This window comes from Drosophila subpulchrella, chromosome 3R (assembly GCF_014743375.2).
Source record: "Drosophila subpulchrella strain 33 F10 #4 breed RU33 chromosome 3R, RU_Dsub_v1.1 Primary Assembly, whole genome shotgun sequence".
In the NCBI taxonomy this organism is placed as follows: Eukaryota; Metazoa; Arthropoda; class Insecta; order Diptera; family Drosophilidae; genus Drosophila; species Drosophila subpulchrella.
Window position 1 is genome coordinate 16,725,106 of NC_050609.1, and position 25,489 is coordinate 16,750,594.

The window sequence follows — 25,489 nt, forward strand, 5'->3', positions numbered from 1 at the left end:
GTGACAGGAGGAGCACGACCAGGAGGAGGAGGTGGTGGTGCCCATTAAACTTCCACCGCTTGCTGCTCAATTTCAACTGCAATTTTGTGGGAAAAGTGGCTGTACGGGGGGAACCCCCAGCCTGGCTGTCTCGAAAGTCAACAAAAAGTTGCATCTAATTAGCAGGAAAGGTGTGCTGCAAGTTCACCAGAGCTCGGCGCAGCAGACACGACCCACAAATCAATCAATTTAAATTGCGGGCGAGTGAAATGAAAATATTGAAAATTGCAGTCGATAGATAGAGAGAACTAGAAAAAGGCAAGGGGCTGGGCCATTTAATTGATGGCAAAAAGGTGTTAGAATTTAATTAAAATGTATGAGCAGTGACACGGGGCAGGAGAGGGGGGAAAAGCGGAGGGCCAGGTGGAAACAGGAAGGTTCTGCGGTCAGCTTAGGAGCAATTAAAACCATCGTCATCGCTGAACACACCAACAACCGAAGGCAAGTGCTTGTGGCTGCTACGGCGGTCTACCTTGGGTGGATCGATTTTTAAACAAGAATAAATCTAGAATCGTACCTTGCGGTAGGTAATGCCTGGGTATTTAAGAAAAATATTAAGGGTATACGATTTTCCTATATCATTTGTACTGAACTAGCTGAATTAGAGGAATTCTGCAGAGGTTTAAACATGTACTGTGGTTCTTGTTACATAATTATTTAAGCAATACAAAAATCTTTAAAAAAAATTGTAGACTTATAAGCAGTTAGGTTTAGAAAACGACTTTTCAATAGTTATTTTTGGTTATCTCTCAAAAACTTATATAGATTTTGTACTGGATTTGTATTGTATTAAATTAGTAAATAAACCCATTGAAAAAGGTATTCTGGGAATGGTAAAATATTTTCAATCCAATCTGATTTGATCTTTTAGTTACTATTTTTTATTCATTGAAACTATTTTTTAAATTATCAGTATGTTATTGTAAGTTTTCGACATAATAAACTGGGTTGATTCTTCGGAAATCTTTGGCCAACAGTTTATATTTATTCTTAGTATCGATTCCAACCCAAAGTTCCACTTAATAGAGGAACCCTATAGAGGACCTACACAGTTGTCTCCTTGCCAGTGGGCGTGGTGGGCGTTCTGGGAGTGGCGGGATGATGCCACGCCCCCTCCAACTGGGGCTGCGACTGGGAGCGCAGCTTGAAACTGGCCATGCCCCTGAGACCATGTGGCTTTTGGGCCACCGGCGGAGGGGCGGGAGCGGTACGCAACTTGGTGGGCTTCAGGGGACGCTTGGGAGGAAGGGGCGGAGGAGTGGGCGACTTGGAAGCTCGACAGGATAACGAAGTGTCACTACTGCGCCGCGAGTCAAAGAACGAGGTATTGCTGTAGATGGCCTCCTCCTCGATGGTGGAGTAAATCTCCTCGGCTGTCTCGTAATAGCTGGAGGGTACTCCACCTACTCCCCCTCCCAAGGACGAACCCTTGGACAGCAGAAGCGAGGAGCTGGAGGAGCCAATGGAGAAGGAACTGGTGCTGTGGGCCAGCGAGGAATTCGAGGTGCCGACGCGCGCCGTGGTCATGTTTTGGTAATTACTATTTGAGTCAGGGCTGACCACGATTTCCGAGAAGGTCGGGAACTTCATGGCGGCATACGAGGGCGTGGGCGAGGTCACCGTGACGGGCGGAGGAGGCGGTGGCCCCCGCCGGAGAGGGCCACCCACCAGAGCCGATTCACTCACCGATAACTGCGGCGATTGCAGGTAGAGCAGGGCCGTAGAGCCAGATTTGTTGGTCACCACCTGGTCGCCGGGCGGCAGGAGGACCAGGTTGAAAAGGGGAGAGGCTGAGGGGGCGGGGCTAGGGTTGGGCTTGGGGTCAGAGGTCGCCGTAGGAGAGGCGGGCTTAAGGGTGAGCGTGTTGGGCTGCTGCGGTTGCGGCAAACTGGCATACTGCACCGGCAGTATTTGGGCGGTGGGAAAGATCTGGTTGGGCGACCCGGCGACCAGCAGCTGTCGTTGCGGCGAGTCCATCAAGCGGTTAGTGGCGCCACCAGTTGCAGTAGCAGCATTGGAAGTACAAGATGAAGACGTGGATGCGTTAGCGGTTAGTGGTGGCGGAAACTGTGGAAACTGCGGCGGCTCATGCAAATGACGTGTGTGTTGTTGGTGGGCAGGCGGTGTGGGCGGTGGTGGCAATGGCAGGCTGTCAATGTCGGTGTCGAAACTGGGATCTAGGAAGGGATTCGTTACCGAATATCCACCGCCGGTGATGGGAACCGGAGGAGCTGGTTCATAGGGCGCCCGCAGCTGATTCCTCAGCTCGTTTTCGCGCAGCAAATACTCGCGGTGCTCCTGCGGCGATACCAGGATATTGTCCGGTGAGTTCTCGTGCAGAAACTCGTGGGGGCGGAACTGCGAGGGCGAGGTCGGTGGCAGGGCCTCCATGTAGATGGATTCCTCCACATCCCGTAGAGTGGGAGTACTAGGCACCTTGGTTGGCAGCGTGGCAAAGTTCACGGGCGGCGGTGGTGGCGATTCCCTCGGGCGATTCGGTTTCGTCTTGGTGGTGACCCTCACGGGCAGCTTGGCCTCCACCGGATGGATCGTATTCGTGCTGGCATCGTGCTCGAAGACCGTAAAGTCACCCTGACCCACATCGGTGTTCTGGAAGGTCTCCAGCGCCACATTCCGCACCAGATCCGCCTTCTTCAGCTGGGGTTTTGGGGCAACTGGTGGAGGTATCTTTGGTCGAGTGCCCGTCAGGTTCTCCGTGGACTTGGAGATCACGGTGTTGGGTGTGCTGCGTCCACTGGACTGCGACTGGGATTGCTCTAGCAGATCCTCGCTAGATCTCGAAGAGCCAAAGAAGAACTGCTCGCGCGGGGAGCGTGGTGATCTTGGTGACCTGCTGACCTCCTTGGCTATCCTCGTGTACTCATCATCCTCGAGTGTGGGATGCCGGAAGGGATTCTCCCGGTCCAGTTCGCCGGCGGGTGGATCTGGGGAGGTGGCCCTGGAAACTCGCTGCAGCTGTGGCGACTCCACTTCACGGATGCGAGCCACTGCCGGCACAATGGGCACTGCTTTGTCCAGCGTGGAGCAGGGACTGGTGGCCCGCAGGATGCCTTTGCGAGGCAGGCGATTTCGGCCCGGACCTCGAGTATCCTGCTCCGAATCGTAGGCCCTGGTATAGCCATCTGGAGTGCGGGAGCGGGATCGTTCGTAGTCTGACTTGGAACGCTCATCCCCGCTGAGATCGAAGCTCACGGACTTGCGATGACCTCCATATTCAGGTGTACTGCGACCCGATCTCGAGGGTTTGTAGGGTCGACAGTCGCTCTCGGAATCGCTGGTGTAGCGACCACGTCGTCGATCGAAGGTATCGGAATCGGTGTCGGCATAGGAAGGAGGTGACTGCACCTCCAGGGGCGGAGAGCTCTCCGTGTCCTCCTCCTCGTCCTCCTCCAGGATGGCATCTATGTCGTCCAGCCTATGGGAACCAGCATGGACTTCGTCTTCATCCTCCTCCTCCTCCTCCTCCTCCTCATCCTCATCGTCATCTTCATCATCATCCTCGTCATCTATGATGTACACGGGCTCCGCCTTCTTGGGCTTCGATGGGGTGGTTTGGTTCTCCTCCTGCGACTCCAGCATCTGCTGGTAGGAGTAACGTGCTCCGGGGGCCAGGCGATCCGGAGTCTGGGTGCCTCGTTGCTATTGAAGTTTAAATCATTGTGTGGATAGCTCATTTAGTTCGGTATAGATTCGTTTTAGTTTGGTTTTTTGTTTTGTTTGTGGTATTTTTTCGGGTGCAACGTCATCGCACACAAGCTTCAAACACAAATTGCAGAGTGCAGCGTTAATGGTGAGTGGGTGTTTTATGGGTGATGGAGTATTCTTTTTGTGAAACATTGGGTGATTTTTTTTTTTTTTTTTGTTTGATGATGCTGTAATAGTGGCACAAACGACACACACACAAAAGTTGTACTGTTTTGTTTTGTTTTTGGGGTGCAACCTCCTTTGCAACCTGCTTCCATTAGCCAATTACCAGTGATTTTTCTGCTTGATGATGAGGTGAGCGACTGGGACGACGACGACTCTTCTGGCCAATTTGCTGGATGATGATTTTGGGTTGATGAACTCGGCACACGATGGCGATGGCGATAGCAAACAGCAGCGATACGAAAACACAGAGCAGGTATAGATAGCAGAAATACGGAGACAAAGACGAGTCACATGGCAAAAAAAAATAAAATAACGAAATCAAACGAAAACTTTCCTGAATAAAACTGCTTAACCGAAAAACTAGGAAACTTCATAGAATCCAATCCCCAAAAACCGAAATGCAATTAAAAGTTTGACCCATTTTTTGGCGGTTTTTATACGACAAATACATTAAGATTTATTGACATCAAAAATGCACACTTCGAATTCCATTTAGCTATCTTTAAATTTAACTATCATTAGGTAACAACGAAAGTGGGCAAAACTCAAACCTAATCGATCAAAATGCGGTGTGAACATTCGGTTTTCTAGCTTTGTGGTAACAGTTTGGTAGACACTTTAACAAAATATCCCTAGAGTAGGTATAGCTTGGCTCTTTCAAAAGGTTCGGTATAACAGGATGCTTTAGTTTTCTAGTTCGTCGGAAATGTTCTCAGCTTTTCTCGAGTATTATTCAGTTGCATAATTGGACCTTTTGTGTGTGCTTGCCACACATTGTTACACATTTAGTAATATATATATATATATCTGTGTGTTATGTAGTAAACAGTTTTGGTTTCACATAGTATAAACATCGAAAGACTATATGTATAAGTGGAGTACTTTATGCCGCAAAATGGCGGCAATTTTAGAGAGCTCTCCGCGTTGATAAATACATTTACACATTTTCGGTAGTGAGTTCCTTTTATCTCAACAATTGTGTGTGGGTAGTGTGAGGATGCTGGAGTGTTGATAAGGACACACTTTAACAATTTGCAGATGGAGAAAGACATTGAAACCATTTTCAGAGTTGAGAGCGTTCAGATTTTGATTGAATTTCGAGTGTGGGGAGGTGGAATTCAGGAGGAAAGTGCTATAAGTAGTAACTCTTGGCCCTTTGAACACGCCTCCTCAAATCCTAGACTTAGTTTTCCCTTTATTTTGTATAAATTGCAGCTCGTCTCAGGCTGTTGCCTCCTGTCCGTTTACTTTTTTGGTTACTAGCATTTGTATTCTGTCAGTTTAAACTAAATATTCAGTCTTATGGTGATAAACATCCGCTTGTTAAGCAATGCGCTGCTCAGCAGTAAGCTGCAATGAAATCGAAATCGAAGGCGGGAAGGGCGTGGTGTGGCAAACAATACGGCAAACAGAACCAAGGGAACAGATTGAGGAAAACAATAAGGAAAAGTTATAAATAAAGGGGGAAAATCAACAACAAATCGTTGAAAAGCGGCGTACAGCGCGCACAATATTGAAGGGAAAATTCAGAAAAATGAGAGAAGAACAAGAACAAGGACGAGAAGAAGATAAGAGAGACGTTTTAATGGAAATTTTTCTTTCTGCAGTTTTTGAATTATTTACATTTACATTTATTATACGTGCGCCATCTATATAGTAAGAATATATGCTGGTATATATGCTCCTTTTTTTTTATGCCCTACTACAGCTTTCAATGCAAATTCAAAGGGGGCATGCTTTAAAGCCAACAACAAACAATAATAACAATGCCGCCTACGCAGAGGTAACAGCAACGGCAACAGTAAAGACACAAACTGAAATGAATATAATATGAAAGTAGCATAAACAACAACAACAATGATCACAGTGAACCTGGCTAACACAAAAAAAGGACCTCCTTGGAAAGCCAGGAGCAACAAACAGCAGCCAATATGCTAATAAATAATAAATTGTCTGCTGCCATATCAATAAATGTGGGGCCATCCACTCCACTCCCACGCATAAAGGCCCCAAGGAGCAAGGGAGCAGCTCGGAGGAGCAACATCCAATCCACATGCAGAGCACATAACTCATACGCCCCCTGGTACACGCGGCCCACAAAGATAGGCTATGATTTTTTATTCACTTTTAATTCAAACTGCAACGGAAAAGCGCTTTAAAGCAAACATCGGTATGAGCAACAAAAGAACAACACACTCGAACTGGGGAAAATGGAAATGGATATCGATGCTGCCAGTGTGTTTACATGAGAGAATGAAAGTGTTTGCCATGATTATTTTGGTTTTAGTTACAGTCAGTAGGTTTAATGGTCTGATGCTATCATGCTGTTACCTGTGAATTCAGTTGAAAATATAGCTTTTACTTTTAATGTTTTTTCTCTATTTTTCAACTGGCCTCACATGCCAAATTTATCACAACAGTTCGGTGACCTCTGTGGTTTTGTGGAGATGGTTTACATGGTAGTATGGTGTTTTTGGTTTTGTCATCTTTTTTCTTTTTAGACTATATATATATATTTAAAATTTTCGACACACACACTTAGACGCACACAATGTCAGTGACAGGACAAAGGCATTAGTGAAGTTACACAAACACATAACAAGCGGAATACGAAACAAAAATCAAGTTAAGAGATTGGTGGGGTTTAGAGTTTTTTGTTTTTTGTTTTTGGGGCGACTGTCTGTTCGTGTTAGCTGTTACATGGGTGTATCTGTAGCTGTATCTGTATTTGTATCTGTGTCTGTTTTTGGATCTGGGAAACCAACTCTTACACAGACAGGCATTATACATTTTAAACAAACGAAAAGTACACGCACAGGTATTGAAAGACGCACACACAGACAGACATTAAAGCCAAGACAAGAGACGTGCATATCCCAACCTGAGGTGGGTACATACCTGTAGTTGCGACTGCTCCTCGCCATCTCTGCCCTCAGAGGTCGTTTGCGTCTGTGTCTGCACGGTGGCGGCAGGAAGCACTGGCCCCGAACCTGGCGAGGATGCAGGAGCAGGAGCAGGAGCAGAGTTCGCTGACTCAGCAGATCCGGCGATGGGCAGAGGTGCCGCCGGCGTTGTGGGGGTACTGGGATTCGTGTCGAGCGTGTGCTTCGATATGACAACCGTCGTGGTCTTCTGTATCTTGTCCTGCTCGTGGTGCTCCGACGGTGACTTTGGTGGCACGGTGGTGAAGGCGTCAGCCGCGCGCACAATTTCCAGCACCTAATTTGCAAGCGAAACAATGAAGAGGCATAAGTTTCACTCCCCCGGGCCAGTCCAGTTCAGTCCAGTTACCTTCTCCTGGGTGCTCTTCTCCTGACCCAAGGGCGCCAGTTGCGTCTGCTGTTGTTGCTGTTGATGGGCCTGTTGTTCTGCGTGAATGAGCGCCACGGTCTGGGTGGCTGGCGTGTCCTGGGCCGGTAAATCAGCAGATGCCACTGGAGCAGCAGCAGGAGCAGGAGTGGGTGTGGCAGTCACAGCAGCGGGAGTGGGCGAAGTGGTGCCATGCACCATGGCGGCAGCGGCGGCCAGGATCGTTTGACCAGTTGGCTGGGCATCTGGCTTCTGCGAGGAGAAGACATCAAAGTCCTAAAGAGAAAAGAAGGAACCTTTAAGGTCCATTCTGCTCCGTACAATTCCGTACAACCCACCTGTCGCAGTCGCTCATCCTCCTCGTGGTCCAGACTGGATACACTCTGACTCTGGCTCAGTTCCGAGCCCGTTTCCGAGGCACGAGATCCTAGGGGGAAAACCAATTTAAGCAAGCCTCAACTGGGGCGTTAAGCCCACGATTACGTACCTTGGCGACTGCCACCGCTGCAGGATGCAGACGAGTTGAAGCCAGTGCTCATGCCGCCGGCCTGGCCAATGGAATGAATTAAATTGGACTTGTCGTAGCCCTTGCAAACGACCAATTGAATCTCGTTGCCGGCGTTGCGCAGCACATTGACCGCATCCTGGTGCGAGGCGCCCAGCAGCGAGTGTCCATTAACCTCCAGCAGACGCATGCCCACCTGGAATGGAATCGGAGGAGGTGGAGCCAAGGTTTCAATCGAGTTTTCCCCAGACAACAAAGGTGGTCGCCGCCCAAGACAGCAACATTACGTTACCTTAAGCCTTCCGTCCCGTCTGGCCGCACCGACCGAGTTAATTTTGGACACGAAGACACCCTCGTCGGAGGGATCGGCAGGATTACCGCGCTGTCCATTTAGCCCACCCTTGATGTGCATGCCCAGACGTTCGCCCTCCGCCTTGCTGAGCAGCACTTCCTGTGATTCACAAAGTTAGAGAGATGAAAATTAGCAGGGATTCGGATTAAAAGCTGGCAAATAACAATTGGAAAAACAAAGCATAAAACCAGGAAAAAGCATTTCGACTAATTACTAATTCAGCGGGGGTGCCACAGAAATTACTAGGGATTTAAAATCACCTTTAAATGTAATTCAAGGTGTCTAAAAGTATGCAACAAATATTTTATCTAAGAAAATCACTTCCAAATGCATTTTAAATTGTCTGAAATATGCAACAATATATTTTAAATGTCACTTTGTGTGTAAAAGTATGCAACAAAATATTTTAAACTCATAAGTAAAATTAACTGCATACTTTTAGACACCTAAGATCATATTTAAAAGTAATTTCAAATCCCTGATAATATTCTGTAACATCCCCTTTATTTCCTCTCAAAAGTCAAGACGAGGAGCTTACCTCTGTTTTTACATAAACTACTTCTATGCTCTGTGCGTATTGAATTTGTGAGCAGTGGCAGAGTATACAAAAATCGATTATAGAGGAGTGAGAAGTAGATACAAAGCGTATATACATATGTACAGTACAGAAAGCAGTCTAGAGTGGATTTCTAAGGACCTGAGAAGCCCCTCAAACTCACCTGGAATCCTGGCGGCAGTGGATCGTGCTGGATGGTCAGCTTGATATCATCACCTGGCTTCAGCAACTCCAGAACGGCATCCTGATGTGTGGCCTTGGAAACATCCGCCTCGTTGACTTTCAATATGCGATCTCCCATGCGCAGCTTGCCGCACTTGGAGGCAATCCCGCCGGGCACAATCTGTTGGATTCAGAGTAGAGAAGAGTAGCGAAACCCCAAGGGCAATTGTTATATGAATGGCCGAAAAAACTTGAAACTTTCGAGCTGCCAGCAGCTGGCTTAGTTGGCTGCTTATAATGAAGCCATCGTCCGAGCCACTGGATTCTGAACAATTGTGCAGCAGAAGCAGCAGCAGCAGCCTGAGCTCATTTGCATTCGCCAGTTGCGGCCACTCGAGTGTTTTAATTCGAAAAGTTTTCACCCAACTGCTGTGGAAGGTAATTGTTAGTTAATTTAGCCATGCCCCCAACTTACGTGCGATATGAAAATTCCAGGCTCTCGAGTGCCAAAGGGCACACAGGAATGATCCGTTCCGCCGATGATGCTGAATCCCAGGGAGCCCTGGTTCTTGGGCAGCACAACCTCCTAAAGAAGTAACAAAATAAGGTGTTAGCACATCACAAAATTAATTCACAATGTAATGGGCCTAGGGCTAAGAATCCTACAGAGACTGCCGTGTATTTGGTGATCCATGGATGAAGGGTGCTTCAATGGGGGTGCAAAATTGTTGGTGATATTTACATTTCAATTTACATAAATAACATGGGAGTATTCACCCTTTTTTTTTGAGACATAAAACCAAGACAAGCCAAACACCAAGTAACAAAGTCATGCAATTAAGTCAGGGCATTCATTAAACATCAAATCCGAGTACCGAGCGTGATTCACATTCAATAAATAATGAATTACTCTTGTGCTTTTCTTATGAATAACTTAATTTTAGATTAAACAACGTGCAATGAGGAGAGAGTGGGTGGCCCACGCACTTTCACACAGATTTAAACAAAAGCATTTGTGGCTCCTCCTGCGGTTGAGGTGCTCCAGATCTCAAGTGCTGGCATATTGAAACATCAAAGCATAATATTTCTGTTTTATATTCATTGCCGGGAAACCCGAGAAACTATCTCCTGAGACTCCTGACACTCGCACAGACAAATCCACAAATGTTCATTCGTGTCAAGATGCCAAATAAACACATGTACCTGGCTAACTGCTACTAACTTTTGCCAATTACCTCGATGAAATTGAATTCTTTCGAGTTCGAAGTCATTGGATAACTATCTCAAAAACAAAGGAGTTGGGGGAAAATAAATTAAAAACAATTAAATATTTTATTTAACATTGCCCCGGAGTGTGTTTACACTCACAATCAGACACATTGGATGGAGATTTCGAGATTGCCAGGGCAAACAGAAATACTTATACACAAAATAAACGAAACTGTGTGTCGTCATTTAGAGTATCTAAATCTTTTTTCGGCATGCCCACTTTATTATTTAAGGAGGTTTGCATGTTGCATACTCTGCCACCGGCTTACTTATTTATGCCGCAAGTGGCAAGTGACAAAGCTTGCCACATGCACAGAGTTTCGGAGATTTCTTGCCGGGATTTGCATCACGTCGCCAATGACACTCGAGTGGCTCTGTGGAAAGTGAGTGGGTAAACCGTTCTGTCGTTCAAAAAGAAGGCGCTTTGCTCGTCACTTCAATAGATTCAGTTACTACAGAAGGACACTAAATATTCAAGTGGGAGCACTTGGTAGCCACCAGAAAAAATCCCAATAACCCTTTAAAAAGATATTATAACAGTCTCAAGTTATTTGCAAAAGAAACATAAACCAGGATTTTATTTGGAAAAGTAGGCAAGTGTATATTTATCCAGTGTTAGTAGAGAGAAAGTTAGCTTAGTATAGAAAGGAAAATCATGCCTTATGCTTTCACTAAATGAATTAATTCAACAGTTTTCAGCTTCCATTGCCATAACCAACTTAATCCAATTCCAATTCAAAGCTGCTACTCAATTAGGCGGAGCAATCACAACTCTTGTAAATGTGCATGTTTTGCATAATGCTGGGCATGAAAAGATATGTGAACTCGGCGCCTCCAAGGCAGACCCACATAAAACTAGGGGCCTTTGACCAATAGTTAAATCAAATCGTTTGCAAAACGCACAAATATTTATTTAGCAAATTAAAGTACGCGCGGGCGAATAGGTCAAAGTGTGCCAATATATATATATATATAAATTTTAAATTAAAAAATTTTGGTGTATTTGGTGTGGATGGTGCGTGCTAAGTGCGAATTCCATAGATACCCTACGTTTTTATACACATGTTTTCAGATCATCTGATGGGATTAGGTTCCGGGTATATCTTTGCTTGTGACTTTTACACAACGATTTCTTTAACTCTTGGGGCAGCGACTTTTGACTTTTGAGCTCTAGTGTATGCGGGATGTGGAGATAGTCACCTCACTGATCAGGGGTTCCGCCAACTGATTGTCGGTGATGCGGGTCATCACGGTCTCCGTGAAGGTGGACTTGGTGATCGTCTCGGTGACGCGGCCCAGTTCGGTGGGTGCCGCCGGGAACATGGGCAGATCCGGCTGCGGCTTGTTCACATTCACGGTGACCGCACTCACGCCCACCTCGTTGGGCCGTGCCACATGCACCTGATGCTGACTGCCGCCGCTGAGGAAGTGTGCCGGAATCATCGCCTGAAAGTCATCGCTGGTCAGCGGTCGCAGCGAGGAGGGCTGCCCAATATTCGTGATTTTTCGTGATTTAGCAAAGTATTCGGTATAATCGGTTTTAAGCAAGATTTTGGTTTGTTTTTTTTTTTTTTTTGGAGGGGATGGTATGTTGATCGGAGAAAAAGAAACAGAAATATGTTTTGTAAATTTTGGTTTCACTTTGGATGAGGGGTTCTATTACTAAGCTAACGTGCCTAAGTATGATTATCATTAAATTATATACAACCCTGCAAACGCTCCCTGGTTTCTTATTTTTTTTGGCTCTTTTTTTGGATGAGTGCTTTGAAGCTGGTAGACAAATCGGTGCAAACTTAGTCTCTAATCGGTCGATATAGGTTTATAGTTCGTCTATATTTATGAGCATATAGCACTGGGAGGACAAACAAGGCGCACAGGGCACATGCAAAACAAACACAAACAATTTCGTTATACATAGAAGTAGATGAGCAAATATATAGTTCTAGCAGCTAGGGTTATGAGTAATTGATAATCTGGCGTAGATATGGATTAGCACATATTAGGTATCTTACGACTATTTAGTGTGTTCATGTTTATGTTTTCCGAATTCATTTGAGACGCCAAATATCAACAACAATTTGCTTGGACGACTTGCGCTGCAGTTTGTTAATTTGAACAGTTTAAATTTGGTCACTTACCTTCCGAGCTGATTGAGAAAAGGTGTGAGATACTGCAGCGCAAGATTATACATTTTTTGGGGGGTTTTGTTCTTAAACCTAACGACTGATCATGATTGTAACAAACAAAAAAGTAACGTAACGAGCTTATGGGCAACATTAAAATGACGTGCAACTGGCTAAACAGAAAGACTAGACTAGTTACTACCAACTACTGAGATCCGAGTGGGCCTTACCTGAGCCTCGCCAGAATCGCCGCTGGTGGTGGAGGCCGCTCCAAGGTCTCCTTCGCCCAGGGGAACCGAGTTGGTGCGCCGAGGAGCCGGAACTGGTTGCCCCGTGGCACTGTCTATCGTGGCACCAACGGAAGAGGCAGCCACAGAAGGGGCAGCCGAAGCCGCAGCAGCTGTTGCAAATCCATTGGTTTTGCTGCTGGGCAGCGTGTTGCTATTGTTGCTTATGCTAGCTGGCACGGTGGGCGTGGTAGTATAAGTGGGCGTGGTCGACGCCAGGGTGTTGTACTTGTAGGGCTGCTCCACTTCGCCCACAGAGCGACTGAAGTTAGCTGTTGAGTAAAGAGGTTAGAGAACCCTAGGTTATTACCTCTCTCTAAAAAAATATATATATTTATAGAACGTTTTACTATAGTAAATCAATAATAGTTTCCATTTTAAATAATTTATTTCCTAATTTCAGTATTTGTTTTTAGATTTATATGTCGAACCGTCCCATTTTTGAAGGCCCTTTTTATAGTTATCATACATTTGCTTTACAGTTCATGACAATTATGATGGATAAACTAAAAATATAACTATGAAAGTCAACTAAAATGCCTTCCATTTTCCCATAAAAAACTATTTCCATGTTAAATCCTATTTTTTTCATATTTATCATTCCTTTTTTCAATTCATGACTTGTATGATTTACTGAATGTTACACCATGAATGTCAACTAAAATGCCCTATCCATCCTCCCACAAAAATTTGCTGGAAAATCAAGTTACAGAAGTTCAACTGAGTATGATACCCACCTGGTCGGTTGGCCAGATATCCGGAGGGGCTCAGCGAGTTGAGCACGGCCGGACTGCGTGGACTCGTGGGCGGCTCCAGAGGACCTCGATACTCGCGCTGCAGTACTAAACGCACAAATCGCTGCGGTTCCGTCAAACAGGCGACGGCCGCGTCATGATGCGCCTCCGTCATATCGTTGCCGTTAATCTGTGTACAGGGAAATGCCATTAGCTGGGGTCAGAGATTGCAACCTCCGGCTGCCGAAGGCCACCCACTCACCGCCATCACACGGTCGCCCACCATAATTTTGCCATCGCGGTGCGCCAGGCCGCCCTCCGTGAGGCGCGATATGAAAATGCCATCGCAGTCGTCCTTGAAGGGCGGCGAACCCTTGCCGCCCGCAATGCTGAATCCCAGTCCCTGGCCAATCTGATCGCGGATGAGCGTCGTGTGCAGCTGGATGTAGCTCAGCGGCGCCTCCTGGAAAAGCCACAAATCGAAACCGAAACCAGATATCAATCACGAATAGTGAAGGGAGTTGGAGGTATTTCAAGGATTACACACCCTGCCATTCAGGAGCAATCCATTGGGAGCGACAGCAGGCTGGGCAGTGGGTGTGGGTGTGGCAAACACATTGCCAGAATAGCTATGTGCTGGGGCCACCTGCTGAATGGGATGTTGTATCTGCTGGAGCTGCTGCTGCTGCTGCTGCTGGGGCACCACTTCAATGGCTGCCGGGATGTAACGCTCATGGCTGACAGCAGTAGCCGGAGGAGCCTCCGCAACCAGTGTTCGCGTTTCCACCGAGATTTGCGACACACTGCCATCCTCGCTGAACACGGGGTGTCCAATTAGGCGGGTAACCTCCCGCTGCACCACCAGAACCAGGACGGCACCACAGGCCTTCAGCACCTGCACCGCCTGGTAGTGATCCGCATCAACCACCACGATGCCATTGACCTTGATCACCTTGTCGCCCACTCTAAGGCCGGCCAGATCGGCGGGTCCCGCCTCGGTGACCCGGGATATGAAGATGCCATCGTCGTCGCCCTTGAAGGGCGTGGAACCCTTGCCACCGGCAATGCTCAGGCCCAGTCCGGCTGCAGTGCGTTCGATGTGGATTTCGTACTGCTCCAAGCGCAGCTCCGTGACGCCATCCAGGTTGTCTGAAAAAATAGGGGAAATACTGATTAAATATCTGTTTATAAAGGGGTATATTATAGTATAGTTCCCAAACTGTTACCATATTGCTGTCTCTGCCTCTCGTAATCCCGATCCACTGGATCATAGCTGGTCACTATCCTCACCCGCTTGCCCTTCCGCTGCAGCGAACCACTGGGACTCCGGTTGGAGGAGGCCAGGGAGCTGCGCAGGCTGCTCATGGCCGGACTATTGCGACCACTTCCCGCTCCCGAGTAGCCAAAGTTCCCATTGCTACGCTGGCCATTTCGGGGCAGGGTATTGTTGCCCTCTTTGACTTTGATTTTGACATTGAACATGGCTTGATTTGCTTTTTATCTGAGTGCACTTTTTAATATAAGCAGCAACAGCATTCAGGCATCTTGTCCAGACACCCTGTGTATGCGGAGGAAACAACCTATTTATTTTATTTGACTGCACTTTTTAATATGCCAAGCCAACTTTTCACAAGAAGCGCTATCGATCTAAGTCTGCCGGAGGCATAGACGAAAGTCGGCACCCTATATGCAACCATTCAAGTGCATTGAAATGGAAAACCCCATCGGAATTACACATTTATTGCCTTGATTTAATCAAATTTTAAACACCTACCCACTAAGAAAATAACTAGAAATTGCCTTAATGATATTCAAATTGAATGACCCGAAAGTTGGCCAACAGCAGCTGGTACTTGGCCATAAACAGCAGTCAATGAACCGCTGCAAAAGCCATATTTCCCCCCACTAGAAACAGACATTAAGGCAACGACCTTGGCAGATATACGCCCCCAAAATCCCCCAGCTGAGAATACGACTTTGTATAATTATTAAATAAATAAACAGACAGTCTGCCAGAAAAGTCTCAGACGTCCCTCAGGTAAAAGAAAATTAAAGCAAGGACGCTGGGAACAGGTGGCAACTTTTCCCTACTCAGAAGCACATTTATTGCTTTTATTTTCCCTATTGCTGATTTGCACTCAATAAATCCGTCGGCACTTGGGCCAACAAAATGATTTTCCTTTGGGCCAAGAGGACGGGCAACTCTCCGCTCTCGAGACAATTTCACTTTGTAATTGTATGCGAGTTTTCATGTTAATCAAGGCATAAATGAAAAGACAGAGGCACTCAGCTTTAGCCTCTCCTGTCTGCCTGTCAAGTCAACATTAATATAGCTGGATTTCAGTTCGGTTCGCTTCAGACACTGCCATTCACTCGATTCGCCATTATTGAGTTTGGTAAGTTGAGTGGGGTATTCAGGGAACTTGTATCTCTTAGCTTGCAAGCCCAAAGTTGTTTGTTTGCTTGCTTACTCTTCATAATTCAACAATTTCAATGGGCTACTAAAGGTGTTGTGGCAGCAAAACATCCCATTTAAATGTTTTAAATGCCATCAACAACTCATCTCCATCGTTCTCGATTGGATGCCCTGAATTGTCGGACAAATGTGTAACCAAGAGATATTTTTATGGATATATGTGGACCACTTGCATATGTTCAGAATAAAGCCATCTTTTCATGCTTTTCCTGGGGAGAAACGGTCCAACAATAACCAGAGAAAAGGCCATAAAACAAAATAAGATTTTTCCCGGGGAGGAGAACAAATGACACGTGCTGTGGGTTGTGTGTTTTTATTCCGGTTTTCCTGAGGACGCCGGAATGTAGGCAATGCTTGGGATGCGGGGCAAGAAAGTGGGGTTTTAATACGGGCAGGAGGACCAGGAACTGCACAAGAAGGATCGCATGAAGTCATTTGTTTTCCTCATATTCCTTATCAGACTTATTTCGCCGATTGCCTGCGAACTTTTTGCGGCACCCACTTAAGCGGGCATTTAAGCATTTTACGATGACATCACGCGTGCAGCTTCAAAAGTAAGGACCTCATCATAAACATAAGCATATAAAAATTTAAATACACCGACAGACGTAAAAAAACGAGAAGCTGGCCATAAGAAATGATGATTTCCCGAATGCATTAGCATTTGCACGCTGGTTATGAATCGGAATCAGTGGCAAAATCTCCAGCCATCTCCCCTCTCAAATGCCAAATTCCAAATCAATGGCATGGACAAGTTCTGGAGGAGCTCCTTTTTTTGTTTTGTTTTGTCATTTATATGTAAATGACCTGGTAGCATGGAGAAGGAAACTCCTCTCTGTCCCTGGGAAATTAGCCAACAGCATGGACACATGCCAAAAGGCAGAAATCATATTTCATTCGCCTGTCTCCTTTTTTTTTTTTCTCCTCATGGCCATGACAATCTGTGGCCAAGATGCCACACATTCGTTATGACGACAAGTGAAAAAAAGAAACTTTTCCCATTCATGCAAATTCCGCTTTCCATTCCGGCTGGGTATTTGAGCCATTGACCGCATCGAATCAATCGATTTTAATTACCCCGACATTATCAATGACCAGAGATCAAGTATTCAAGTTGCCAGCTTAAAGCCCCTGATCTGCACTCTTTTATCCCTTTAGTTTTGCAACTTTTTTTGTGAAAAACTCTGGAGTTATGGAGAGCTGGCTGAATGATTAATTGCCGGCCAGGTTAAGCGGCGATGCCACTGACAAATTGCGAGTGTAAAGCTTTGGAAATCAACAAAACCGACCGTGCGACGTCCGCTTAAATGTGGCGACAAAAATTAATGAACAAAGTTTTTATGCTGCCATAAAAACAGCCTGAAAAATATATCCCCACACTAAGCTTCCCCCATCAAAACTGACTGCATTGAATGGCACTCGCTGTTTTTGGCTCTTTCCTATATAGAGCAAAGGGGTGTGCGTTCAAAACACAGCTATCTAATCAAACTTTTGGAATGCCTAAGCCAAAGTGATAAGGCAAAACAAGGGAAACAAAACGAAACCGTAGTAGTTAAACAAACTGCCGATAAGGCAGCTGTGAATCATTACGAAATTTTTGGACACATACGTAGTTCTAGTGAATCCATTACAACGAGGAGAACTAACCCAAAAAAGCCAGTACAGCAAAGTCAAGTGGTAGTTAATGACCTTGGTCCACCTGTCGTATGCGTTATTTCCTGATATCAAAGGGGCAACCTATGCTGGCTTTTGTTTTTGTACTGATTATAACGAAACGGATGATATCATGGGCTCGAAAAATGCTTTTGATAATGAAAACCCGAGTGCGAGAGTGAGTGTATTCATTTTGATTGCAACTTGGGGCCAACAATTCAGGTCGTCACACATTCCCGCATCAATGTTTGTTGACAAACCAATGTTCGCTCGGTTGGTTTGGTCTGGTTTGCCAGGACAGACAGACGCCTCTGCTCTCTAGCGACAATTACTCGAATTTTCCACATTTCCATGCTATCAACATGGCGGTGAAAATATTGGAAAATACGCAGTGGAATTCTTTGACCCGCTGCAACTGGCGTTTATTGCATTTTTGTTTGTTTTCTAGCGCGAAAAATGGCAAGATGGGGGGGCTTTTCCTTGTTCGTTTTTTTGTTAGAGGGGGAAAACTGTCACGAATGATGGGAAAGGAGGGGTGGGAAAATTCTACCAGCGATAAACTTAGCATGCTACTGTGAAAAGCAGAAGGCCCAGTTCAGGGCTGTTTGTACATTTTCAAAACTTAAACATTCGGCAAGCCGAAATCGAAATCGTGTTTGTTTGATGGCCATTGATAGAAAGAATGCCCAACTGCAAATAGTTTAAATTGCTGTTTGCACAAGAGCTGCAAGAGAACAGCAAATAATAATGCATACTTTGTTACATGGGCGATGAAAAGGGCGCACTGAACAAACAAACTGGGAAACCCGACAAACAATCATATATATAAATCCATATATATATACGCAACATACTGAGGGAAAAATTCAATAAGAATCCCATGCAATCAACGATACAATACATAAATAATGAATGCCATTGCCTTGAGCTTATCAACGGTTTATTTATTGGCCAACATTGGTCGACTCGGACGACGGTGCTTTTCTGTTCCATGTTCCAAAGAAGGTCTCACAGTCTGGGCTTTAAGAACCCTGCAGGAAATGTGCAGCAAATGCAGCTTATTGTTTGCCAGAAACAAGAAAACAGAAAAAAATATGTGTATAGAAGTTCTCGTTCTGGTTCTGGTAGGAATGTCAAAAGGAATTGTGCAAATGTTGATTGTATTGCCGAAGCGTTCGCAATATCTAACCAGAAAAATCTGTGCAAAGGCGAAGGAAATGCCGGGAAACCGGATATGCACACAACCGAACCGAACCGAGCACACACTTTTCCTGTTTGCCCTCTGCAAATATCCCAGGCAATGCTCGTGCTATATAAACAAGACTAAATTTACTTGCAAGTAGCTCATTTTCGGGGATATGCAATGCAAATGCAAATAGGTTGGGCCACTTGGCCCGGGGCTTTCCCACTTGCCAACCTTGGATCGACTGCGAAGCTGAAATGCAGCTGAAATTCAATTATGGCCTCAGGCCATCATACTCTGGCTGAAGCGCAATGTGTGAAACTTTCCAGACGACTGAACCGATGCCTCCTCAACCAAACCTCCTCCGTCTCCGTAAAGGAATTATGACAGACAAAAATCGATAGCAAAAAAAAAAAAAACACGTAAGCAGCAGCGCAGAAAACATTTCACACTCTCCTCCCGAGAAGTATTGTTTATGACTAAGTCAAGGCGTGTGTTTATATCTGCCTGAGAAGCTACTGCTGCCATTGTTATTGGGCAAGATCTCGGGGGTCTTGGCCATAACTGGCTCTCTGTTTTGAATGTTAATACGAAAATAAAACCGTCTAATAACAAGTGCAAATGGACGAGTGTAGCGCGTCTCTCGCGACGTTGACAAAACGCAAGCGTAACTGAAGAATGACTAAAGCGGGCGGCCAGACCCGGTCGCAAAGTCTGGCAATTGCACTCGGGGTCTCAGTCTGGGTCTCTCCACACAGCTCTCTGCCAGCTCTACTCACTCTCAGTTTTCCCCAGGTATAGCTAGCCCTATATGTACCCCCTATATAATGAGGCGACACCAGCTCATTTCGGTTTCATTTGCACCATTTTTTTATCGCTCTCTGCTTGTTTAGCCCGCTTTTGAGTGGGGTTTGCACTGTTTTTTCCCCTATATCAGCTCAGTTTTATCAGCTTTTGCAAGCTGATATCATAGCCTGATAAGGCGAGAGCGTACTACATATGTGCCTTGCCTATTTTTGGGCCAAGTTAACGCTCAACTGTTGCGTGTGTTTCGCAACAGCCACCTGTAGTATTCCGCTGGCATAACGCGCTTTTAATCGGGGCTCTCCCGCTCTCTACCTCATTTTTTTTTGTTGATATAATTATGTATCGGAAGCACATACTGTTTGGCTCTTTGACAAGGCCTAGACCCCAAAAAACACTCGATGGCGTGTGGAGAGACGGAACAATTAAAGAGGTTCCCCGGGTGGTCTCTTTGTGGTTTAGTTTGCATCCCAAATAGAGGCACTGAGAGGTTGCTAATTAAGTTTCCACTTCAGTGTCTGCCCTTTCAGGTCAGCCGGTTGGCAAATGAGTGAAAATCACCAGCAAACCGCCCACTTTCATATCGATTTCCCATCAGGGTATGCACCCAAAGCACTTTGCCCACATTACCCATTTCGGGGACAGTTCACCGAGATGGAGCAATATAAATGTAATTAATTGAAACAATTTTGGTATTTACCTGAGTCGGTGGCAGCCTCTGCTTTGCCAGCTGGAATGGGCGAGAGCGAGGAGTCGAAGGGATGCTGCTGCTGCTGCTCCTGCTCCTGCTCCACCTCCAGCTGCTCCTCCTCCTCGATGGGCGATGTCACCTTGCCGGACAGCGAGTGCTGCGGTGTGCCATCATTGCGCTCCTGGGAGGCGAGGGCATTGGCCAGGATCTCGCTGGCCTGCTTGTCGGTTAAATGCTGCACACGCTTGTTTTTTAGGTGGTGCGGAGTGTCCCTGGTTAGGAGAAAGTATATAATTATGGTTAATATAAAAGGCTTAAATTGTTTATTGAGGTTACTAGGCCTAAGGATTGGCAAAGGATGCTGGAATTTGAAGAAACTAGGTCCTAAAAGGAGCAAACTACACTAAATGATCTAAAGCTACAGCCTACATTTATCCAGCATTACAAGAATTTTTTAAAGACCTGGGATCCATTTATTTTCAAAAATTTATATTAATATAAATATTAAAGCATTTTAAAATTTCAGAATATCGAATTTTTTATGTGCAAATCGGACGACTATACCATATAGCTATCATAATAACTATCGGTGTATTTATATAAAATTCTTCCGAATATACGGTTCCTAAAATATGCAATTACGTGATATGGTTTAAGCAGCAAGGGTTCCTCAACTTAGGCTTTTCCATATTTAGTTTCCATTCCAATATCATTTCCAATATTTTTTTAAACATATATACTTTCAATCTACCCCTAATTAAAGTTCGGATTTAGTTGCCTCACCTTCTGTGCAATTTTGGTGGCCTTTTGTAGAAGTCATCATCTTCGCCCTCCACCTGAAAGCCCACACGGCGATCGGATTCCTGAGGAGTAAATAAAATCAGGATTTAGAAAATGATCATCTTATTAATAACCATCCCGAAACTTACAAACTCATCCTCCTGCTCGTCCTCATCCTGGGCCTCATCGGTTCCACCAACTGTAGCCTGCAGTTCGGCGACCACAGCTGCAGTGGCCACCTTCACATTGTTGGCGGTGGTGCTGCTGCCCTCTGAGCCACCCTGTATGGCTGGTGGTGCGACTGTCGTCGTGGTGGGAGTTACTACACCCACTGGCTGCTTGGAGTTCACACCAACGGTGGGTTGCTGCACTGGCTGCGCCTGCTGTTGGTGATTGTTGGCAATGGTTCGGGTCTCGGTTGGCGTCTCGGCTAATTTGGTGCCGTTCTGGGGAGGAAAAGGGAAATTTTGTATTTACTTTACATTTACATTGGGTACTTTCCTGTTCCCACTAGTAATGTGCTTAAAATGCAAATTCTACTTATTTGTATCTGTAAGATATGTGTAAGTTACATTAAATTTTGTTTGAGCCGCTAGAGGTCGCTGAAAACTCTTTCAACCAAATTTGGTTAATACATCAATACAAATTTCAACCAAATTTGGTTGAAAGAGATTTCTGAGATTGTGTTTATAGAGATTGTATACAAAATATAATAAAAACTAAACAAAATTAAAATTTATAATGAAACCTATAATGAATAAATATATATTACTTAATTTTTGAATTGAATATTTAATAAATAAGGCTTGTATTGAACCCAGGCACCTATTATTTCTACCATTCCCAGTTAAACCTAACCTATTTCTATATTCTTCTTAAAAACACCTTAATTTTATGGTTAGTATAAAGCAAAAGAAGCAATGCAACGTATGAAAGCAATCGTATATTTGCGATAATAGGCACTTAGACCTCCCCTCTACCGATGGAAACACAGCAGAAGCTTGGCACTCGGATCTAATCCGGTTCCGAATCCAGCACCAGGATCGGGATCAGAACTCACCTCCTCGGGCAGCGTGACCAGGTTGGCGTGCTCCTCGTTCCGGCTGCGCTCCACCTTCAGCTTCTGCGCCTTGGCCTTGAGATCCTTGGGATGCGGCGTGTTCTGGCGCACGAAGGGCGTGTCCTTCTCCTGGCTGGCCTCCTCCGAGAACTTGACCACCGTGCGCGACGGCTCGCGCTCCTCGAACGGCTCCGAATCGGATTCCAGGTCACGGGCTATATTTTTCAGGGGCAAATCAAACGAATTCTATTAGCATGTAAATCAACAGTGCAACGAGGTGTTTTTTTTTCTGTGCTGGGGGGATTTGGGGTCTCAGATTAGTGAACTGCATGCCCATGCACACACTACGTAGTTTTGTTGGTTATATAAAACAGAGATATATTATTATATACAAACTGGTTTATATGCAAAACGCTTAATGCTCTACGCTTTTGGTTTTGCACAAATCAATAAATAAACCGCCCATTAAAACTACTGTTTCGGGATCGCAGGCATAAACACTTTGGCAGGTCGGTCTGCTGCCCGGACCAAGACTAATAATCCATCAAGCGCTTATGAGAAGTGTGTGCGCCGTAAATTCTTCGCACCACGAACATGGGTAAACAAAACATAAAAGTTGCAGCATGTGGGGCAATCGGGGGGTAGCCAGAAATTCAGATTCAGAATCAGATTCCCCAGTTCCCAGCCCACTGGGCCACCAATCAATCCATCTACGCAGCAAGTGCAGGGGATGGATGGGGCAGTAAACAAATGCAAATCACTGTTCTCCACGCAGGAAGTGCCCCTGTAGATGGGCCCAAGTGGCTGCATCCACACAATTGTGGACTCGGAATGTCCGGCGCAGTCGTAACTTACAATCGTTACCGATTTTAGCATAGACAAATAAATTTAGAGGCCCCCAAAACAGTGGGGAGTCCGAGTTAAGTAAGCGCCAAGATGAAGATTAATGCAAATAAAGCGACAACTCGTAATGGCAATGACAATAATAAGGGGCCATCTCGTCGCTTTGAAAATTATTTCCTCTTGTTTTTCAGTTTTTCTGGGTGCCTAAAGTAGCATGACTTTAATTGGATAATTTGAACACACCGCTTACATGGCTCTAAAACATACGGTGGTATGTGATCTTGAAACTATTCACACATTCGTCTAAATTGGATGAGTTATGTGCGTTATGTGTGCACTTAATCCGTCATTGACCATTGATCGTTGAGGCCAAGTTACCAGACAAGTTGGTTCTCCAAACATGCTGATGATATAAGCTATTTATAGGCAATCGCATATCGAATAGGCCAAAACCCGTTTGGAAGCCAAATAACAGTTACAATATATCTACTTATACATTCATTCGATTGGGAGGCAACTACGCCACAGAACCGAAACCACAATGGCAACATCGGTAACAACGAATACAGGTTGAATCATAAGGCACTCAATCAGTGAATGTCGCAGTAAAGACTGGAGATAAACGAATTTGGCTTTATTCTAGGGTAAATTTGCATATTAACTACGGGCAAAGTTCTCTAAATTGAACCTCTTTATAAAGTCAAAGACTATACTGAAGAATTTCTTTTTTAAAACATTTTTACTAAATATTATTTAAGCAGGGCTGTTTTTTTAACTTCATACTATAAACCACCTTGTGTAACTAAAACATTTCTACACTAAAGCCTATTTTTACTATAGTTATCTAAGCACATGAAAAAAATAACGATTAACTACTGCATTAAATTTAAAATTTCTAACTTTTATTCTGATTCATACAAGTAAATTCCATTTAATTTCGTTTTTCATCAACATACTTGAAATACTTCATCAAGTTCAACGACTCTTGAATTTTTAACTGGTTTCTGGGAAAAAAGGTTCTCCCCAGGCAGGTCCCACTGTACCCACTGTGACAGGCCATTAATCAACAGTTAGTTTTGGTGGCATGCACACACGTACACCGCATCGAAACAAGCCAGGCGATTAATATTATAACCAACCAGCGTCATACATATAATTACATTTCTCGCCGATCTTGCCCCAGTTTTTCTCAAACGGCCACGCCCCTTCGCCCCATATGACGTCAGACCCGTTGACATCACTCAAGTGCTCCAAATACTTTATACGCCTGGGAAGAATAATCTGCCACTGCAGATTAAATGGTAATGGATCTCGGGTATTTGCAGCAGCCAACAACAAACAAATCGTCTGTTTGCTGGACCGCTTTGATCTGGCATGCAGCTAAAACTGCTCAATTCGGGGGCAAATAGATCCAAATCATTCGCCATTCCCCAATCCAAGTGGGTTTTTTTCAGGGTGTGGGAACCAAACGCAGAAATCGCCACTGATCTCTGCGATGGGAAACACGCATGGTCCGTCAAAACGAATGGAATATAAACACAAAATAATAACATAATCAAATCAAACAAGCCAAATCGAACACACACTCTTCATCATCCATCGAGATACGTTGCGTGTTGTAAGAGTATTGAGTGAATACCATATAGAAAACATATATATTCATGATTTTTTCAGCCAACGCCCGGTCCTGAGACACCCAACTTATAAAGAAAAAAAAACAAAACAACTTGTTGTCATGACGTCACTTTTTCTGGTGTGCTGTGAAAAACCGGTTAGTGTTTTTATTCCAAACACTCAAGCCAACACAAATGCTGACTGGCTTTTGGCCAGGCCAAGATGCGCTTCCAAAAACCAAAAGTGTTGGGGAGCTACGATGCTATCATCTACGAAGAACCCAAGAAAACGGAGTTCACATGGTTAAATGCCAACCGGAATGGGTTAGAAAAGCTGTTTAGGTGTGGTTTCCATATAGAACATCTTAGTTCTAGTCTCTTTTTTGGTTTATAATATTATATTAGTTATATGTTATATCTAGGTAAATATTATTCTACCATTCACATTTAAAGCAAAGCGTACATGCAAAAGGCCAGCCAATACAGTAGAGTTCCAACTCAAATTAATTTTAAAAACTTAATTCCAAATAAATTGAACCAAAAGCTTAAACCAGGCGAGAACTAGAATTCCAAGACGAGTAACTCTACTATATAGACCCGTTAACTGTACAAGGCAGATATAGCGCTTATTGTTATTGATACTAACAAAGAAGGTAATACTCAACGCAAACCTTTCTGCTGATAACTGAAGAATTCCGTCGAATCGAATTTTTCGCTTGATCTATAAAGCGTCATGGGTGGATAGTCTTTGGATGGATTGGATGAACATAAAATATAGGGTGAGTATGGTGCAAAGGTTTTTGAGAGAAGAGAGCGCGTGACGTGGCGGAATGCAAAGAAAATAATCGAAATCAGTATGGAACATATAGTTATAATTATGGAAAAAGGTGCTCTTGCCGCAAAGCACAGTTAGAAGATAGTTTATTCACAAAAATAGGTGAAAACTTGCTGGGATTATAAACATTTAAATTTAATTTATAAGTCTTGCCAAAGTTTTTGTATATATTTTTTGTTCACCCAGTAAGGTAGTAGTATACAACGTACAAAACTTGGATAAGGCTCGTTTTGTTGGCGATGTTTGCTCACTTTGCGGGGTTTATCTTATCGCGAAACTGCGAGCATAGATGGAAGATATTGCACAACGATACGGGAGAAGGGA

At 44.7% G+C, this 25,489-nt stretch overlaps 1 protein-coding gene across 24 annotated transcripts in view; it reads right to left on the bottom strand.

Annotated features, from left to right (window-relative positions):
- LOC119545835 (protein lap4) overlaps positions 1–25,489 on the bottom strand; it is a 71,322-nt gene that overhangs the window by 16,416 nt on the left and 29,417 nt on the right. For 9 of the 24 annotated variants that reach the window (XR_005219134.1, XM_037851836.1, XM_037851834.1 and 6 more), the window contains exons 6-25: positions 25,002–25,076; positions 21,875–22,089; positions 20,964–21,260; positions 20,818–20,897; positions 20,044–20,306; positions 13,775–14,376; positions 13,490–13,690; positions 13,231–13,417; positions 12,437–12,765; positions 11,284–11,568; positions 9,290–9,400; positions 8,816–8,995; positions 8,635–8,664; positions 8,037–8,195; positions 7,727–7,940; positions 7,578–7,666; positions 7,222–7,515; positions 6,829–7,149; positions 2,236–3,699; positions 1,726–1,995 (exon numbers count right to left, since the gene is read on the bottom strand). Coding sequence is in view for 23 of the 24 variants with exons in the window: in XM_037851836.1 (XP_037707764.1) it covers positions 1,726–1,995; positions 2,236–3,699; positions 6,829–7,149; positions 7,222–7,515; positions 7,578–7,666; positions 7,727–7,940; positions 8,037–8,195; positions 8,635–8,664; positions 8,816–8,995; positions 9,290–9,400; positions 11,284–11,568; positions 12,437–12,765; positions 13,231–13,417; positions 13,490–13,690; positions 13,775–14,376; positions 20,044–20,306; positions 20,818–20,897; positions 20,964–21,260; positions 21,875–22,089; positions 25,002–25,076 (5,666 nt within the window). In the remaining variant the exon portion in view is untranslated. Of the gene's footprint in view, positions 1–851; positions 3,700–4,452; positions 5,281–6,801; positions 7,150–7,221; positions 7,516–7,577; positions 7,667–7,726; positions 7,941–8,036; positions 8,196–8,634; positions 8,665–8,815; positions 8,996–9,289; positions 9,401–11,283; positions 11,569–12,436; positions 12,766–13,230; positions 13,418–13,489; positions 13,691–13,774; positions 14,377–14,453; positions 14,786–19,152; positions 19,170–20,043; positions 20,307–20,817; positions 20,898–20,963; positions 21,261–21,874; positions 22,090–25,001; positions 25,077–25,489 lie in introns of those variants that run through there. The other 15 variants (XM_037851800.1, XM_037851830.1, XM_037851791.1 and 12 more) reach the window with 15 other exon arrangements.